Below are 19,744 nucleotides of genomic sequence, written 5' to 3'. Positions count from 1 at the left end.
ATCTAATTATATTTGTTTCTTCCGGTTGAACGGGAACCCGAAAACGAAACAAGACAACAAAAGGCTGTTGTCATGCTTTCTCTGTAAAAGTGTTTGTGACCTTTTTACGTTCTCAAATAGGGAATAGTCAAATTTAAAAAATAAAAATGTCATATTGTATGGAAGATGGTAAGCCAATAGTTATATTTGCTGTTCCTTTAATAATTAATTAAAAGAGATAAAGGGAATATTTGTTCTTGAGAAATTGCGTGACCTTTGCTGTGAAATCATCAGAAATTGAAGTTGAAGAACTCACAGTCACACTTCTGACAAGGCTCTTTTAATAAATTCTAGAATCTAGTTCTGAAAGTAGCTAGAAGTGATTTCTAACTAAACTTCACTTACCGCCTACTAAAGTCTAAGTGACTTAAACACTTAGGCCTAACACTACACTCCTAGGGGGGGGGGGGAGGTTCGGAATTTTGTGTGAGGAGATAAGAATGCTGAGGTGTGACATCCGATTTGGGTGGGGAATCTGGGGGAGAATGTTTACACCCGTGTCCGATAATGGAATCTTCTTTAAATTAGGGGTGTTAGGTTACTGGTAGTTAACTTAAGTTAACTAAATACTAATACACACATGGCATCATGGCTGGCTAAATTCAATGCTAACCCTGTCCATAACCCCAACCCTGGTCCTACCATACGCCTAACCCTAATCTCTAAACATAAAATAGGTCGAGATTACAATACTACTAAAAACCCAACACCCCTTTTTTAAAGAAGATTCTATTATCGGACGCCGGTATCTATAATCATCCGAATCGGGTTGTTTGTGATGGGGGGGGGGGTGGAAATTGTCAAACAAAAGCGTGACAAACTTTATGAGCCACCCTCAAGTAGAAATTAAAATCTTCCTTTCTTTTTGTAAGTTTTAACCCAATGGCTGCAACTACTCCTATGACTTGGTACACAAAATTGGCTTTGCAAAACACATCAACCTAGGCCTATACTTTATTCTAAGCTGTGTCACTAGGTAGGGTGTCATCCCACTTCCCGAACATTTTTTTTTATTTTGGTTTTTGGCATCATATTCAGCATCAACCCTTTCCCCTACTTTTTTTATTATTTGTACAGAATCAAACATTGTTTCGTTTGTACATTTTCTGAATTTTTAAAAATTTTCTCAATTTGGTGTCACCCGGTGTGTAATGCACCCCCTTCTTGTGATGCTACTGAATCGTTACTACACTAATTATTACAGATTATAAACCTAACCTAACTTAACCCTTGATCTTTCTCAGACTGATAAGTTTTACAAAATAAAGGTATAAATTATTCTGCAAAATCTCTTAAGTGTAAAGAATCACAACATTCTGACAATTTTGCTTTTAACTAGAATGTAAAAAAAAAAGTTCCCTTTTCAAACCTGGCGGTTTATAGGGTTAGCAGCCCAGCTCTCTATCGCTAAACCACTCCGTTCTTTTAACCAGAATGTACCCATGTTTTTATGTTTCAGCAAGCCAACATGCATCTTGTTTATTTTCAGGGAAAGACCAGGTAATTTTTGCCACCAAAGAAGACCTAGATGAACCAAGTAATGCAATTATCAACTTGGAAGAAGATGAAGCAGATCATCAACCAGGTTAGAAATGTGAAGTTGATTGTTTTTTTAGAGGTACTTGCTGAGTAGCTAATAGCTAGACTTGATGTCTTGAGTAAGGTTTAAATTGACGTCAGTAATTCCAGGAATTTTCTGTATTTTTTGTAAGGTTGATAGACCTTCTGAATAGTGATTTGAAAAGGTTAACCCTGAAAGCGCGCCAAGCCACGATCGTGGCTTTGCTGTTGCATAACTTACAACACGTACGGCCATGTGGCGCGCGCTTTAAGGGTTAAAGAGGTTGGCATGTTTGGGTCGTTAAACCCATGGTTGCTAAACCAAAGTTTTAGAGGTTTGAACCCCTGAGTAGATGAGGCTCAACTCTTGATAGCTGGGGACAGCAACTCATCTAGAAGATACAACTTCCAAAATCAAACAACTGCTGCCTTGTAGTTTGTTCTATGTTGGACAAAGGCTATAGAAGTAAATCTATAAAGAAAAGCAGGCTGAAATCTGAGCTAATGGCCTATATTGCACATAATAAGTTGATACATAATACTTGTGTTGTAGGGAATCCCTTACAAACTACAAGAAGAAAAATTGTTTAACTTTTAATTAGACTTTAGAGTCATGAAAGCACTCAATGTACATGTGGCATAGAATGTTTTTTATAAAACAAAAAGCCTAGTCTCTTGTATATTTAGTAATTAATTCTAAAATTTCAGAGCATATACATTTCTTTTAAAGCTAAATTAATTATTTTTTTTGTATCATGCTGTAACATTTCAATAAACTCATCTGTGTTCTAAAATGTTGACAATTTGTTATATTAATTTCTTTCAGGTCTAATTCTCCCAAATGGTGACATCAACTGGGAGTGTCCTTGCCTAGGTGGCATGGCTAGTGGTCCATGTGGTGTAGAGTTTCGTGAAGCGTTCTCCTGTTTCCACTACAGTAAAGCCGAGCCCAAGGGTTCTGATTGTTACGACGCATTCCTAACCATGCAGGACTGCATGAGCCAGTATCCCCAGCTGTATCCTCCAGCCAAAGCTTCCATTGAGCCAGACGAACTCAGGCAGTTGTCTGGAGCACAAGAGGACCTGGGCCTGTCACAGATTAAAGGCATTGAGGAATCATCAGAAATGAGCACAGATGCAGGTAGTAGTAACCCAGAGTCGTGATAGTTGTCAATCTAGTTCTAACTGTAGTTAAATTATATGAAACCAGGAAGAAAATTGGCTTGTTTTGGTGTTTCAAAACTCAATTCTCATTTAAGGATGTTTTATTGCAATCATTTTGGCGCGTACACTCCCAGTAGCTATGTTTGCAATCACTACAAAATTTTACTGGTACAAGTGTTTATAAAATCAAAGCACAACAATGTGGTTTCAATGCATTTGAAATAGCAAGTAAAGTCGTAGGCATACTTTAATTTGCTTAATGTATTTTTGTTGTATGGCTGAACACAATATATAGAAGATGTCAATTTTCCATTTTATTTTTGTTGGTGTAGAATTGTTAATCCTTAGGGAGAAATAAATTTTAGTTTTATTTGTTGCAGTTTGAAGAAATGTTTTAGAATTAAGTATGCCTCTGTTTGTGAGAAAGTGAATTAGACTTTGTTATTAAAGCATTTATAAATTACTTCCTTATTTGAAAACAGAAAATTATTTTATATAACTGAAAAGATGTTTAGTTGTAATTGTAAATTTCTTTTATATTAAAAGAAAAAGCTTTGTAATATATATATATATATATTACAGAACTCCTTAGTTTGAGAAGTTAAAGTTGGACACAACAAATCTCTGTGTACCCTAGAAGTGTTCTTTGTCTTGTTTAGAGGGCATTTGTTTATTAAGAAAGTAAATAATGTCACAATTAAGTTTAAATTTTAATAATTTTAGGAGTGTAAAAAGAAATATTTTATAGTAAATAACTTAATTGTTTCTTGTTCATTAAAAGTTGATTTTTATATTAATAAAGTTTTTTCTTCTCTTTTTATAGAGTTACACACTTAGTTGATATAATTTTAAACTTGATTCAAGCTGTTTAAGAGTCCATTAACAATCGGGTTATCTCAAGATTGTATCAGACTTCAGTTCTACTTAAAAATGTTATTCTTCAACTAAAATCTTTGTTTTCCCCACTATAGTTATAAACCTATATCATTTCCAAATAAACTAATAATTAGTTAAACTTGTTTTCTTTCTCACTGGTTCATGAACTTTGTAAGATTACATCAAAGCTTATTTACAATAATTATTGGTATTACAAAGGTATTCTGTTGACTTACAATGGAATATATGAGTTGCATCCCTTTAAATTTCATCATTCTTTTTTTGCTGTTCAACATCCTAAAATCCTTTTTAGTTCTTGTTCAAATTATATAGTTAGGTCCCTTTTTATTTCCAAATTCTTTGATCAACATTATAATTGAATTAAGCAGAATTTATTATTGCTCAGGGTGTCCTGAAAAACAGAAAAAGTAAAGCTGATTTTTAAAAAACAGCATTTTGAACATTATTTCAACACTAAGTAGATAGCTATCCTGTTTTGCCTTTGTCTCTACCCTAAACTGTCAGATTCAGAAATCACAACAAAGATGCATTTGTCCCTATTTTCAAGATGTGTTGATGGTTGGAGTTAAATTATAAATCATACATAAAACTGTTAAAATAAAAGCTATAGTTACAGTAAGTTCTAAAATCTCTATTATAACAGCACTGAAAATAAGAAAATTGGCAGAATTTTTCCTTTTTAATAATTCTTTTGATTTGAGAACCTGAATAAAATAAATAAAAGATAATTCAACATCAGATCTTATTTGAAAAAAAAAACACAAAGAACTTTTTTTGTAAGTAATACATTGTGCTTTTTGATAATCAATACTATGCTTACAGAATAAAGTAGAAAATTTTGCAGTTGATTCAAGTATAATGGTACCTTATTTTTCATTCTAAAGAGTGTGTGTATTAATGTATGGCTTTTCTGAGTAGAAGAAAATTAGGAAGGTCATTAGAAAAAAAGAATTTCTTTTTAAATGCAATACATTTAAAAAGCAGGATAAAATGTTTAAATTTTATCACTGGTTTTGCTTTGTAAATAATATAATTACTCATTGTGTGCTTAGTTCTAACATCCCAGTATATTCTTTTTAAGAACATGTTTATTTAACATTAAGTTGCATGTTTTTAGTGAAATGCAGTTTACATGCAATATTTAAGAGTGATATTAATGGGATGGTTATGTTTGCATCCCAGACTGTCTGATGTCCCTCAAAACACTCAACTCTGAGGGTTGCCTATGGTTAGGGAAAGTAAATATGGCTGGTTCTAGTACTGACCACACTATACCATTAAATGCAGAGATTACACAAATATTAACTCTACTTCATCTGTCCAAAATTTAACAATCACAACTCATTTCACTAGACTCCGTTACTAACCACTTTCAATGATTTATTACCCTATATCATGTAATATAATTTTACAAAAAAGATATTTTTAAAACACAATCCTACTAATTATGATGTTTTCAAGAAATATTTTTTTGAAGGGATCCCAATATATGATAATAGCAATATTTATTCTTTTTACATGATGACATGGTTTAATTATCTTTCTGGCAATAAATGTTTCTAAAAATCAAACATGTTTTATACATACGCACCAGATTTTAAACAGCATAAAAAAATAATGTAAAAAAAAAAACCCACATTTTTAAAAAGTCTCACATAATCTCTTTCACAGCCTTAATATTTGATTGTGAAAACAAGCAGTGGCTTCAACATTACAAAGTTACAGGCCTTGTCATTCAATATTATTCACAGAGCAACTTTTTTCAACATGATGAATACATTATTTCTACATGTACCTTGTGAACAAAAACAGATAAAACAACTGTGTTTTGTACCATAAGTTTAGTTATTTGTTTTAAAGATACTAAACATTTAATTTAATTCAATATTGGTTTTAAAATTGATGAAAAAAAATGTTAATTACTGAGCATCAAGACCAGTGGGTTCGCAAACTAGAATGGGTATCCCTGTATCCCCTCAAGGGGGTGAGGTTTTGGTATCTGGGGAGATATATGATTCATTTGAAGACCTGCCAAAATGTATTTTTTGTGTGATAGAAATTGTGATATAAAAAAATTATTTCAACATCAATATCAAATCATTAAAAGCTACCTTAACCTAACTTCAGTAAGTACAAGATTCTTTTCCAAAAACAACTATATCTAGTTATCTAGAGTTAAACGATGAATGATATGACGACATCTAATGTATGCTAAGTATAAGATCTGCATTAGAGTCTATGGAAGTTAGGCCTACATTTATCCTAGATTTTACAGCATGGTGATGGTTGGGACATGTGCTTCTGTCTCACACAGTAAAAACTGAACTTTATTGGACAGTTTAAGGATAAGAGAGAATGGGTGGATGACTTTAAATAGCATGCCAATTCTATGTTAAGGCACTATGGGCTTATCTTGACCTTAACAGGATCTTTACTTCCTCTACAAAATAAAATGTCTGATCACATAATCCCCCTGATAAACACACTCTCATGCAGTCTATATAAATAGAACATCTTTACAATATGTGGCACATGTAAAAAACCCACAAATTTGTAATTATAAATCATGCAGAAACTTTAAAATTCCAGAATCAGTAGAAACTTCTCTGGTTAGATATAAAACATTGCACAGCTACATCAAACAACTTGATTACATTAATTTAAAAATATAAAAAAAAACATTAAATATTAATTATAGTAGTTCAGTATGTGGCTTCTATTGTGTTTAGTTTATTTGAACTATGCAGTGTTAAACAATAAAAACATAAGGAGAGTTGGCTAAATGTCGTCTTTAAGTTATGCAATAGACAAATAATGTTTATATCTGTATAAAAATATAGCAGCTATTTATCAATAATGCTATTTATTCAAATATAATTTCATACAAGAATGAAGAGTTATGCCACGAAGGTTGTTTAAAAGTTCTAATTTTCACCCAAAAATCAGTTCAAATTTACATCACACCTAGCTAACATGAACATTCCTAAAACAATTAACACACAAAAAAGAACCGTATAAACAGACCAGTAAGATTTAGGCTAAGTTTTGTTTGACTTTCTTCACTTAACAAGCAAGCAAGTTAAAAAGAAGTGAATCTACCAAGTTTATACAAGAAAATGTGAAAACCTCTGACTGTTCAGCCTCCACTGGATCCATCTACACTGCTCGCTGTAGGCAGTACCTGAGCCCTGCTAGGAATAAATTTACTATAGATAAACACAGCTGCTATAACAAGACACGCCCCCACTGTAAACTCCAGAGACAGCCGGAATTCAAAGAAATATATAGAAGCCACACATGAGCATATAATGGCGCCAGAAGTGGCGAAGACTTTAAGGATGTTATCAGCATACTTGACCACAACAGCAATTAAAAGTCCCCCTAAGGATTGTAAACATACAACAAACCAGACTACGTAATCGTAGCCATGAAAAAATCCATTCTCCAGCAACTTTTCGCCGTCATTAACAAACATGGTGATGGCGCCCATAATAGACCCTAACACTCCCAGTTGAACGTTACGTATCCAAACAGATTGTCGAGATCCTTTGAGAATTTTCTCGAAGTAAACACTAGCGAACCCGGACATGAAAGACGAGATAACGACAGCGATGAGTCCTTCGATTTGACTTTGTTCTGTGGCTGTTGCTGTTTTCTTGCTGTTCTCCGGCTGCATCTGGACAATGGCCACGCCCACAAAGAGAATGACCAGTGAGGCCCACTGTAATTTACTCAGCACTTTTTTTAACATTAGAACTGAGAAAATGGCGGTGGTCAGAATTTTCAGTTGATAAGACACCTGTAGAAGAAAAAGTTAATCGTTTATAATAAAGTACAAGAAATAAAAAAGACTTACATTTTGGAGTGTTAAAAAGCCGGCATGTTAACTTTAAGCTGTACATTGGTTTGTTAGAACAATTAAGTACCTGAAACGTGGCTGCATCCAAATTAGAGATGGCAACATAGACCAAATTGTTTTGTAGAACAAAGATGATAGATGGTATAGACACTTTGAGACAATCTATTGGCTCTAAGATAATATCTTCATAAAGCAACTTCAGCCATGCTTGTGTACCCCCAGTCTGATGAAACAAAAAGTTGTTGGTGAAGAACCAGTGATTTGATTGATATCAAAAACTTAACAAGAATGCTTTAAAATTACAAATTATAATTCCCATCTATTTAAAAATATAATAGCAAATTATGTACTATTACATATATATATATAAGTTAAAAAATTACCTGAAAAGCAGCATTTAAATTAATATGATTTAATACTATGCCATACAAGGTTAATGTTCACAATGAATAAATAGAACTCATATTTTTAAGTGAATTTTTTTACCTGAATGAGAATAACAACAAGCGAGGTTGTGAACTTAAAGATCTCCGCCATAATGACTGCACTGCTGGATAGAAACATCTCCCCCTCACGCGTGCGCACGTAGCGCATGACAAGGATGAGCAAAGCATTTTGTACGGTCAGCAGAACCAGACTGATGTACTTTAGGTAGGTGGATGCGTCTAGTGGAACTGGTTGCTCAAGTTCTGTGATGTAAACAATTTCTTTAAATGAATACTAAATAACTTAAGAACATAAACAAAAAACAAAATGATAGTCCTAGCGCACACTTTTCATACTGATGAAATTAATGAAGGGAAGTTAATATTAAATCCTTTTTAACTTGTATTGGTAATTAAAATACAGCATTCAACTTACTACTATAGTACTAAATCATAAATGGGACAGTGGCGGATGGCAGGGTTCGTACTACTTTTTCAAAATGAAATTCCAGACTTTTTCCAGACATTTTCCAGACTTTTTTGGAAAAATTCCAGACATTATACAGATAATGTGTTCGCGAATAATTTATAAAATGATGCACCATTTGTACTCTCATAATTACTTGTACTAAATTGACATTTATTTTAGGCAGTTGAGATATATTTATATTGAACTTTCTTTAGCCAAATTGACAGAAAATTACTTTTCTAAGTTTGCCTACTCAACTCCACCTAAAGTTTTAACAATTAAAATAATTGATTAAAATGGTGCAGCTATTTTGTTTTAAACATTAGACTTATGTAATCTGTTCATGATCAAAATGCTTATGTTTTCAATTAAACTATTATTAAAATGGTATTGCATAATAGTGAGAGTTAATTACTTTAAAGAATACTAACGTAATGTATTAATTTAGGTCTGCTCTTGTTAAGTAGCCTAATATAGGCTACTTGTAAAGAAAAAAATTGGAGCAAAAAAAAAAACATTCTGCAGGTTGTAACCACATCACTCACTGTTTATGCTTATACACTTATACTACTTATAGCTGAGAAACGGGTCTGCAATAAAAAAAAAATGCCGGTATCCTCCTCCCCCCCCCCCCCCCACAAGACACGGTGAAGGGGTCATTGTGAGGTCATAGTAGTCTAGGCTTCAGTATGCCTGTTTAATACGTCATAACATGAACTGAGATGTTACTTATACCCCCCACCCTCCTTACCCAGCAGTACCAACTACAAACTTGGGGTCATGGTGAGTTCACACAAGTGACCGTAGTTACAAGAAGGGGCGGGGTAGTCTAGCTTTAATCGTCAGCATTGAAATCTATGCTTGTGTTTTAAAAACCATCCCAGCGTGTAAAGAAAACATGGTATTTATATCTACCCTAACATTATTGCAAGAGCGTGTCGTCAAACTTTCTGAAACCCTCCTTCCGACTTTTCCGAGTGTGACGTCATTTATGGACGACTCCTAAATAAAATTAGTACCTCTTTGGTAAGCGACGGCTGAAGCAAACAGAAATACGGGTGTGAACCCAAGGAGGCCTCGCGACTTATTAATCTTATAAATGTTAATATTAACCCAAAGTAAGTGAACGCGTGTGGAAGGGGGGGGGGTTAAAATCCGAAATTTCTTTGGATGTCATAAACGGATGACCCTCAGAGACAAATAAATTATATCTAAACTACCATTCATACACCTCCCACATAATTTTTTTGTTATGACTGTCTGCGTGCAAACTTAAACAATGAAAAATAGCGGGTAAAATCGAGAGCCTAACAATTCTGAAGGCGATCATTCTTTCATTAAATTTAAATGACAATTTTAAATACTTGTAACACATTCACACGGTCAGTCGCAACACAAAATATCTCTTCCCTCCCTTCCCCTCCTCTTCCAATGACGTAGTAACTGAGCATCCGTTTTTTTTCTGCGAACCAGCGAAAAAAGTCACAACAAAAGCGCGGGGAAAAAAATTGGAGTAATTTCACCTAAAAATAGCAATTTTTTAACTTGGAAAATATGGACTTCGAAGTTTTGTTTCTAAAACTGGATTCCAGACTTTTTCCAGACTTTTAAAAAATCCAGCCCAAAAACTAGCAATTTTCCAGACTTTTTTAAGTCTTAAATTCACTTTTCTAAATTCAAGACTTTTTCCAGACTTTCCAGACTGCGTACGAACCCTGGGATGGGTGTGTGACACAGGGGAGGTAAGATTGGTTGCAGGATGGAGAGGGTTCTGATACATAAATAGGTCCTTGGTCTAGTGCAGAATGTACAAGACCATTATCCAAAGGATAACATAGGGTAAATAATAATATTTAAGTATTAGTAGCTTTAGCCCTAAGACAAAAAAAAAACAAGAAATGAAGATCAAATAATTTAACAAAATGTTAATAAAACAAACAGCATAACCAAAACACAAAGTTAAAAACATGAACCAAGTTTAAACTATTTACTGTCAAGAAGGTCCAATAAAGTCTATACCATAAGCTAGTCTCGTTATAGTTCAAACAGGTTTGTTTGTTGTTGTTTTTTCAGTTCACAAAGGGTTAAAATGCCCTGAAACAAAACGACTGAAAACCAATTTCATAGGACAACAGTTCTTTTTAACTATTTTATAATTTAATCATGGGCTGATCAAAACAGAGACTGGGAACTATAGATTATAAATTCTTCAATCAAACTTGAGTGTGGCAAAGAGTACAGCACCTTGTTTGTTAAGACTAGTAAATAATTGCTATGTTGCCATATGACACCAGTATGCAATATAGGGTTAAATTACTAAAACTTTTGATACATATACTTTAATTTTTTATATAAAACAGTTACTAATTTTCCCACAAGTCCTAAGGGTAGTTCTTGTCATAGAGTCCATAGAACATCAGTGAGTCCACCCAGTGTAAAAATGTATGCTGACCACATGAGAGATGTGTGCTGACCACACGAGAGATGTGTGCTGACCACATGAGAGATGTGTGCTGACCACACTAGAGATGTGTGCTGACCACATGAGAGATGTGTGCTGACCACACGAGTGATGTGTGCTGACCACACTAGAGATGTGTGCTGACCACACTAGTGATGTGTGCTGACCACACTAGAGATGTGTGCTGACCACACTAGTGATGTGTGCTGACCACACAAGAGATGTGTGCTGACCACACTAGTGATGTGTGCTGACCACACTAGAGATGTGTGCTGACCACACTAGAGATGTGTGCTGACCACACTAGAGATGTGTGCTGACCACACGAGAGATGTGTGCTGACCACACTAGAGATGTGTGCTGACCACACTAGAGATGTGTGCTGACCACATGAGAGACGTGTGCTGACCACACTAGTGATGTGTGCTGACCACACTACAGATGTGTGCTGACCACACTAGAGATGTGTGCTGACCACACTAGAGATGTGTGCTGACCACACGAGAGATGTGTGCTGACCACACGAGAGATGTGTGCTGACCACACTAGTGATGTGTGCTGACCACATGAGAGATGTGTGCTGACCACACTAGAGATGTGTGCTGACCACACTAGAGATGTGTGCTGACCACACGAGAGATGTGTGCTGACCACACTAGAGATGTGTGCTGACCACACTAGAGATGTGTGCTGACCACACGAGAGATGTGTGCTGACCACACTAGAGATGTGTGCTGACCACATGAGAAATGTGTGCTGACCACACTAGAGATGTGTGCTGACCACACTATAGATGTGTGCTGACCACACTAGAGATGTGTGCTGACCACACTAGAGATGTGTGCTGACCACACAATAGATGTGTGCTGACCACACTAGTGATGTGTGCTGACCACACTAGAGATGTGTGCTGACCACATGAGAGATGTGTGCTGACCAAATGAGAGATGTGTGCTGACCACACTAGAGATGTGTGCTGACCACACTAGAGATGTGTGCTGACCACATGAGAGATGTGTGCTGACCACACTATTGATGTGTGCTGACCACACTACAGATGTGTGCTGACCACACTAGTGATGTGTGCTGACCACACTAGAGATGTGTGCTGACCACACTAGAGATGTGTGCTGACCACACTAGAGATGTGTGCTGACCACACTAGAGATGTGTGCTGACCACACTAGAGATGTGTGCTGACCACACTAGAGATGTGTGCTGACCACACTAGAGATGTGTGCTGACCACACTAGAGATGTATGCTGACCACACTAGAGATGTGTGCTGACCACACTAGTGATGTGTGCTGACCACACTAGTGATGTGTGCTGACCAAATGAGAGATGTGTGCTGACCACACTAGAGATGTGTGCTGACCACACTACAGATGTGTGCTGACCACACTAGAGATGTGTGCTGACCACACTAGAGATGTGTGCTGACCACACTAGAGATGTGTGCTGACCAAATGAGAGATGTGTGCTGACCACACTAGAGATGTGTGCTGACCACACTAGAGATGTGTGCTGACCACACTAGAGATGTGTGCTGACCACACTAGAGATGTGTGCTGACCACACTAGAGATGTGTGCTGACCGGTCTAGTGATGTGTGCTGACCACACTAGAGATGTGTGCTGACCACACTAGAGATGTGTGCTGACCACACTAGTGATGTGTGCTGACCACACTAGAGATGTGTGCTGACCACACTAGAGATGTGTGCTGACCACACTAGTGATGTGTGCTGACCACACTAGAGATGTGTGCTGACCACACTAGAGATGTGTGCTGACCACACTAGAGATGTGTGCTGACCACACTAGAGATGTGTGCTGACCACACTAGAGATGTGTGCTGACCACACGAGAGATATGTGCTGACCACACTAGAGATGTGTACTGACCACACTAGAGATGTGTGCTGACCACACTGGTGATGTGTGCTGACCACACTAAAGATGTATGCTGACCACATGAGAGATGTGTGCTGACCACACTAGTGATGTGTGTTGACCACACTAGTGATGTGTGCTGACCACACTAGAGATGTGTGCTGACCACACTAGAGATGTGTGCTGACCACACTAGAGATGTGAGCTGACCACACTAGTGATGTGTGCTGACCACATGAGAGATGTGTGCTGACCACACTAGAGATGTGTGCTGACCACAATAGTGATGTGTGCTGACCACACTAGTGATGTGTGCTGACTACACTAGTGATGTGTGCTGACCACACTAGTGATGTGTGCTGACCACACTAGAGATGTGTGCTGACCACACTAGAGATGTGTGCTGACCACACTAGAGATGTGTGCTGACCACACTAGAGATGTGTGTTGACCACACTAGAGATGTGTGCTGACCACACTAGAGATGTGTGCTGACCACACTAGAGATGTGTGCTGACCACACTAGTGATGTGTGCTGACCACACTAGAGATGTGTGCTGACCACACTAGAGATGTGTGCTGACCACATTAGAGATGTGTGCTGACCACACTAGAGATGTGTGCTGACCACACTAGATGTATGCTGACCACATGAGAGATGTGTGCTGACCAAATGAGAGATGTGTGCTGACCACACTAGAGATGTGTGCTGACCACACTAGAGATGTGTGCTGACCACACTAGTGATGTGTGCTGACCACACTAGTGATGTGTGCTGACCACACTAGTGATGTGTGCTGACCACACTAGAGATGTGTGCTGACCACACTAGAGATGTGTGCTGACCACACTAGAGATGTGTGCTGACCACACTAGAGATGTGTGCTGACCACATGAGAGATGTGTGCTGACCACACTAGAGATGTGTGCTGACCACACTAGTGATGTGTGCTGACCACACTAGAGATGTGTGCTGACCACGCTAGAGATGTGTGCTGACCACACTAGTGATGTGTGCTGACCACACTAGAGATGTGTGCTGACCAAATGAGAGATGTGTGCTGACCACACTAGAGATGTGTGCTGACCACACTAGTGATGTGTGCTGACCACATGAGAGATGTGTGCTGACCACACTAGAGATGTGTGCTGACCACACTAGAGATGTGTGCTGACCACACTAGAGATGTGTGCTGACCACACTAGAGATGTGTGCTGACTACACTATCCATTCATATGCAGAGGTAACAGAAACAGGTCAACTCCACTGCACCTGATGTGTGGACCACCAGATTCGAAAGCATATTTTTACTTCTTACAGAAACAGGTGCATTCTACTTCACCTACCCTACTGGCCACCAGTAAACTTTTTATTATACATAAACAGAGAAAAAAAATTATGAGTGTACTTCTGTACAGCGCAAGTTAATTGTTTTAATAAAATTAAGGCCCACTATTTAGCCTTTGGTGGGTTAATTATAACTAGAGGAATAGTAGAACAAAAAATGATACAAAAAAGCCTGCAGATACACAAAAGGATTTACTTTAGAAAATACAAATTAGTCAATACACTGTGTAGCATCTTTTGTGAGATAAGCTGCTCACTGGGGCATGACAATTTTTTAGAACACAGTAAGATCATAAAGATTGTAAGAACAAATGAGGATACCATAAAAAGTGACATATGTTTGGTTAAGTTTCAAATCAATAAGCTATGTCTTGATTTTAGGGTAATATGAATGTGTTGTGGAAAGATATTTTTAAAATTCTCTAAATGTGATACTTTATATTATCTTTATGAAAGAGACAAGAATTTTGTAGCAGGCCTAAGTCTAATGAAACTTTTTAACATGGTTGAATAAAATAAATTTAGATTACCACAAAACTTAACTTGCGTATTTGAAAAGTCAGTTTTGCACAAGTACTGCGTTCATTTAACATCTACTTTAACATATAAAATTAGGTTTATCTCTAAAAGACTTTTTGTCAAATAATTATTTTATAATAAGGAAACTTGGAGTGATATCCCCTACACTTTCTCGAATATTCTTACATAACACTACAAGGGATGGCAACTAGGGATATAGACATGATTTTTAATCCATTTTTAATTACTTAAACTTTTTAAAATCGAATAAAATCTCATAGAAAAAAGAATTTAGCACCAAGTGAATGCCAAACAATCCTGTATGATAGTGCGGAATATTATTAGTACTTTATAAATTTACATGCGTTTTTTAGAAATCGAAAATAGCATAAATTTCTACTTCCGGTCAACGGAAATTACTCAAAATTTGACAAAAGGCAGAGAATTAGATCTTCTACTTACATGTAAAATTTCATTTATCTGTCTGAAACAGTACTCAAGTTATGGGCTTTTGAAAAATTCAAAGTAGAATAAGTTCCACTTCCGGTTACCGGAAATCGCTGAAAAGTTGATACTGAACTACAAATTTGATATTATACTAACATATGAAATTTCATCAACCTAGCTGTAACGGTACTCGAGTTATTATGTTCACAGACACACACACACAGACATAAGGACAAGATTGCAAAACTATGTTTTTCTGACTCAGGTAGGTGTAAAACGTCGAGATTTGTAAAAATCGAGATTTTTTTTTTGCACTATTACAATAGTTCCTCTATACTTCCTACAAAAGAAAGTAAAAAAATCAGCAATAATTACTTCATACTAGGCCCAAAATAGCTAATATGTATTCCAAATTTTTATCAATGCAATTTACTGAACTATTTTTATGATGGTAAAAAGAATCTGATATCCTAATATACTCTCTTAAGCCTTGTCTGGTCATAACAAACAACACTGCCAATTTGTAACAACTATCACCACAATATGCAAACATTAACATTAACACAGAAGACTTAAAATTAAAAGAAAATTTAAAAAATACAAGAGTAAGAAATGGATGTGACACAAAAATTCTACAGTAAGCTACATACCTAAATCCTCTTCGTTACCATTTGTAATTATTTGAATGTCTGGAGAGACTGACTCATCAGATAATTTTTCATCGATACTGGAATGCGCTTCAGCCATTAAGGAAAAATTCTAGAAGTATGTAAATAATTACTTGAACAAACTATAAATAATCTTAACAAAAAGATATAAACTTAACAAAAAGGGTTACCCTAAACTGCCCTAAAGATAACAATACATTTGAAATTGAATATAAACTGTGTAAAAAAACAAGTGAGGCTATGTTACCCGTTACTGTAAACTGTAAAAGGAATTGCATACCAAACACTGTGTTGTAGCAGTATATAAGTGGTAGACTAGCCATATCGCCATTCATATGCCTTAATTTAAATATAGTTAATAAATTGAAAATTTCATTTTGAATGTAGTGTTTAGTTGGGCCTTATGAATAATGGTTCACTATTCAGCAAGGGTCACCGTTATGGCAGCAAATAAATAAAATATTTTAAAAATTAAAAATTAGATCTATATTATTAAAACAAGATAAATGGCCCGTTGAGGAAGGATACAATGGGCGCTAGGTTGATAGTGTTGTCTCTTTTCTCTAAACCAAAAAAAAACAAAACGCAACCACCTTTACCTCAAATACCAGAAACGAAAATTGACATTGAAAACGGATTTTTATCCAGAATTGGCATTTTAATCGGATTTAAGCTTGATCTACAAGTAGTTAAGCGCATTTATACTAAATATAGTCATAGTCATTCCCCTAAACCAGGGGTCTCCAAACTTTTCAGTCCGAGGGCCGCATTATCAAATATCAGTTCGGGGGCCAGATTTTTTTCCGTTCGGAGTCCCCTGCACCCCCCCCCCCCCTCAACAAAATATAATTTAGAAATATATACACATTTAATATCCCCCCCCAGGAGAAAAAGTCTGAAAGAAACAATGTCGGGGGCTGACAACACACTCGAGGTCCAAGTTTGTTCTTCTTGGGCAAACACAAAAACCCACCCCCCATTTTTAGAACTTGTCTCTAATGAGGTCATTTGCTTGCAATTCAATTACCTCCATCTGCAGTTCATCTGGGCAACTGGTTACATTTGCTTCAATTGGGGTTTGAAACAGTCTCACTTCCTCTGCCTTTGAATCCTAGTCAGAAAACCGCTACTGAAACCGAAGCTTGAAGTCTTTGATGATCTTGCATGCAAATGATGTGGGGAACACAGCTGTTGCTTCAGCCATGAAGACCTTGCACTGCTGAAAGTGCGTCAGCTTGTTGCCCAGTACTTGTTCCAAAAATATGGAACAACTGTCCAGCAACTCATCCATTGCAATTGAAAAATTGCGAAACTTGTTAGCAGTTGTCACTATTTGAGTCACAATGTTTTCATCAATGTCTGCAACATGGAGGGCAGTGTTATTTGCACCCAAAGCTACATATTCAAATTGTTTTACATCTTCTGGGTAAAGTTCCTCAGCCACCTCTAACAAACATTTTTTTTTCCGTGTATAAAAAGATCTCCGCAGGCCGGAAGAGAGGGCCTCGAGGGCCATAGTTTGGAGACCCCTGCCCTAAACCATGCACCTAATCTCAATCATGACAAAAGTCACATTTTGAGTTTCTTTCAGGCGACTCTACTTGGGAGGAGGGGGCTCCGCCCAGCCCCCCCCCCCTCCCACACACCAAAGCACATCTACTTTCCCATTCAACGAAATATAATTAAATACATTTTCCAATGTCCGCCCCTCCCAGAAAATTCCACCCCGTCCCCGAAAATTTCAAGTACCCCCATCCCTCTCCGAGGAGGAAAATGTCTGAAAGAAACACTGGTCACATTTGTTGATCATAAAAACTAAAGGTAGAGCCTGGGAGGGGCTTCGCCCCTACCTGATGAAAGAAACTGTGCACGCAAAACACTTTTTAGATTAGAAAATTTCAAGTTCCCCCTCTGAGAGGAAAAAGTCTGAAAGAAACACTGGTGTCGCGCTTAGCCACTAATCAAAGAATTGCATCAAAGAAACTCTACACGCAAAATGGTGGGGGGAGGGGGGGCTTCGCCCCAACCAGAAAAATTACATGAAAGAAACTTTGCACCCAAACCACTTTTAAGATTAGACACATGTATTAGGCCGTAATGTCAGTCTTTTTATTATAGAGTATCGATGACATCATTTCTTATAAGAGGGGGGCTTAAATGTTCTTAAGGGGGGGGGGGGGGGTGTGTCGCCCCTACCCGAACAATTGCATGGATAAAACTCTGCACGCAAACCAGTTTTAAGATTAGACAAAATTGGCTTTTTAACTCAATGTTTACTCTAGAATCAAGGACGTTATATCTGTTGTGCATATAAAATATAAAAACTTATCTGTCCTTATAAAAAGGAAGTGTAAAAATGAGTGCAGAAAATTTTACTTAATACTTAGTTACTTACAATACCAAAAGCACGCCTTGAACGTGAAAAACAGTAAGGCAATGTGAAGAGCAGCGACTGTTTGATTTATTTCGTGACAAAGTGTGAACTTGTAAGACAGTTAGATCTATATTGATTCTGTTTAAAGTAGTTTATTATATTGATTTTTGTTTTTAATCTCTTATTAATTGATATTTTACTATTTTTATGCATTGTCTATTTTCATCATCCTGGCCCTCACAAAGTAGGCTAAAATTGGGCCATTTAAATATTTTCCACATATTTAATAAACACCTAGAAGTTCTAAAAAATTTAAACAATTCCAACAATCCTTTCCATATCTTTGGTTTCTCTGAAACTCGATTACAATCTTTTATAAATGATGATGAGATATCCGCCACTGATTATAACCTAATAAACAGAGACCCATCCTTACACAAAGAAACTGGCCTTTGTGTTTATGTCCACTCCTCCATTCGTTTCAAGTACAGGAAGGATCTGTCAACGGACAATATGGAATGTATATGGATTGAACTGGAAAATAGCAAATACCATCCAGCAATTTCAATTTGCTTCCTTTATAGAAATCCCTGCGAAAACATGGAATGTTATGATCGTGTTAGCTCCATGATAGATTCTGTTTTACCTACTAATAATGAATATATCATATTGGGAGATTTTAATATAAATTTACTAAAACCTCAAGGATATTGGCAAGGTGTTGTTGATTCTCTAAATCTAAAACAATTTGTACACAGGGCTACCAGGGTCAATAACAAACCAAGTACAATAATTGATCACATATACACATCACCTGACTGCAATCTAATAGAGGTCTGTGTCCCCTCTTGTGGTGTTAGTGACCACTTCCCTGTTTGTTGTACATTTTCGCCGAAAAGATTAGGTGTACCTTCGCGGCAACACATCACTATAAATTATCGCTCTTTTAGAAAATTTAATGAAAATCTTTTTCTTGCGAATTTATTGGCTGCCCCTTTCTTCAACGTATACAATTACAATTGTCCCAATCTAGCCAATTTCTGAATGGCTTTGTATTTTCTATACTATATATGATTAACATATACCTAAAATCTCTAAAATGGTTAAGACTACAAACAAACCTTCTTGGTTTAACAACAATACCGAATCTGCAATTAATAAAAGAGACTGGCTTAGACGAAATGAACAACTGAGGACTTTTGTAAGCAACGAAATTATGTCAAACTGCTCATGCTTAGGTCGAAGAAGGGGTATTTTAATAAGTTGTTGTAGGGCAAACCTAAATCCAAATCTATCTGGACTGCCCTAAATCAAATAATTAGAAAAAAACGCACATGCGATACAGCTAGACATTGCCAGATATCTGCTGATGACTTCAACAATCATTTTATATCATCTCAAAGATGCTGATTACACAATCAGTGAGGAGCTTAAACATTTTTGTAATTCTGCTCACCGTGGTAGGACAGAGCTGATAATTCCGCTTCTCACTGTTCATGAAGTTTATGTTAGCCTAAGATCTCTTAAACCGTCTACAACAACTTTGTTTGATGACATCTCTAATAAAGTATTGAAGATTTCAGCTCCAATAATCTCTGAAGTTTTAACCTATATCTATAAC

The 19,744-nt window shown here is 36.6% G+C and overlaps 2 protein-coding genes across 2 annotated transcripts; one reads left to right on the top strand and one right to left on the bottom strand.

The window, feature by feature from the left end:
- Window positions 1-28: 28 nt before the first annotated feature.
- LOC131930606 (mitochondrial intermembrane space import and assembly protein 40-B) lies at window positions 29-2,933 on the top strand. Its single transcript, XM_059287174.1, has 3 exons — window positions 29-168; window positions 1,529-1,624; window positions 2,426-2,933. Exons 1-3 carry the CDS (start codon window positions 147-149, stop codon window positions 2,761-2,763), a joined length of 456 nt encoding a protein of 151 aa, XP_059143157.1. The 5' UTR covers window positions 29-146; the 3' UTR covers window positions 2,764-2,933.
- Window positions 2,934-6,796: 3,863 nt separating this feature from the next.
- On the bottom strand, window positions 6,797-17,265 carry LOC131930617 (UDP-N-acetylglucosamine transporter-like). The gene is made up of 5 exons (XM_059287185.1): window positions 16,960-17,265; window positions 15,732-15,840; window positions 8,006-8,208; window positions 7,587-7,742; window positions 6,797-7,459 (listed from the first exon to the last, which is right to left on the bottom strand). Exons 1-5 carry the CDS (start codon window positions 17,263-17,265, stop codon window positions 6,797-6,799), a joined length of 1,437 nt encoding a protein of 478 aa, XP_059143168.1.
- Window positions 17,266-19,744: the final 2,479 nt, after the last annotated feature.

Source organism: Physella acuta, unplaced genomic scaffold, assembly GCF_028476545.2.
Source record: "Physella acuta isolate Inbredline_101_S28 unplaced genomic scaffold, ASM2847654v3 ptg001810l, whole genome shotgun sequence".
In the NCBI taxonomy this organism is placed as follows: Eukaryota; Metazoa; Mollusca; class Gastropoda; family Physidae; genus Physella; species Physella acuta.
This window is presented reverse-complemented; position numbering and strand designations above follow the sequence as displayed.